We start from the raw sequence: 951 nt of genomic DNA on the forward strand, positions 1-951 counted from the left end.
ATGAGGACACCTTTGACAAATGTTTCCGAGGGATTATTCCATAGTAGTCCGGTAACGAAGGGCTGATCGAAGTGGGCCTCATGATTAGGATCATCCTTGTAGTGGAAAGATAGTAGGAAGGGCGATCCACCATACAAAGACGTCGGTGAATCAACTGGATACCTAGAAAACGAGGATGCGGCCGATTATGTAGGTCGGCGGCGTTATCAACAAAAGTAATGAGAGAACCTAACCCACTCGAAGACATCGGTATTGTATATCCTATAGGGTTCCTCTAAGCGGGGCAAGTCAAGACTTGTCGAGTGACCAGCCAAGCCATATGCATGTCGAGATGCCACCATGGTGACATCGATACCAACAGCAGCTGGTCCGCGGGGCTTGGCATCGACAAACGAGTTAAATGTCTCCTCCCATAGGCCGGATGCATCTGCGAGGGCGGGTATATCGAAATTGAGACCATCAGCAGAAAACATACCAGTCTCAGTCGCATCCGCGATACTTGTATCTCCTTCAGGTTTCGATTGTTCTGAGCCATGTGACCTCGCCCGGTAAGTTTCAAAATTGAAGAGTTTGTCCTTGTTGAGCTTGATGACGGACTTCTCATTGTGGGATCTGAGAATGAGGATACTCATGAGAGGGTTTCATCAACCTACACATCAATTTTGAAGGGATCGAAGTCGACTCGAACTCTACAATGATGTCGGGGATCTGTCGTTACACTGAGGGTAATGCCTTCATCGTTTTTCTCATACCTACAAATAGAACAATGGGAACCACGACGATGGTTGACCGACTCACTCAATGTCTGCCCATGGTATAATCGGTAAAGTATCATCCAGGACCACGTCGTTGTCTGGTATTCGATACCTGCATGCCGACATCAAAAGTAGGATCACGTTTGTGGACTCACTGGGATGAATAAGGTCCTTCTCATCGACCGAGACGCGGACA

The 951-nt window shown here is 47.7% G+C and overlaps 1 protein-coding gene across 1 annotated transcript; it reads right to left on the minus strand.

The window, feature by feature from the left end:
* Positions 1–237: 237 nt before the first annotated feature.
* Pmar_PMAR024319 (neutral alpha-glucosidase ab precursor, putative) lies at positions 238–612 on the minus strand (the record flags this gene model as incomplete). Its single annotated transcript, XM_002771138.1, has 1 exon — positions 238–612. A coding segment is annotated over one exon (375 nt), but the record flags the coding sequence as incomplete, so codon positions are not given.
* Positions 613–951: the final 339 nt, after the last annotated feature.

This window comes from Perkinsus marinus, assembly GCF_000006405.1.
Source record: "Perkinsus marinus ATCC 50983 genomic scaffold scf_1104296963548, whole genome shotgun sequence".
Classification (NCBI taxonomy): domain Eukaryota; phylum Perkinsozoa; order Perkinsida; family Perkinsidae; genus Perkinsus; species Perkinsus marinus.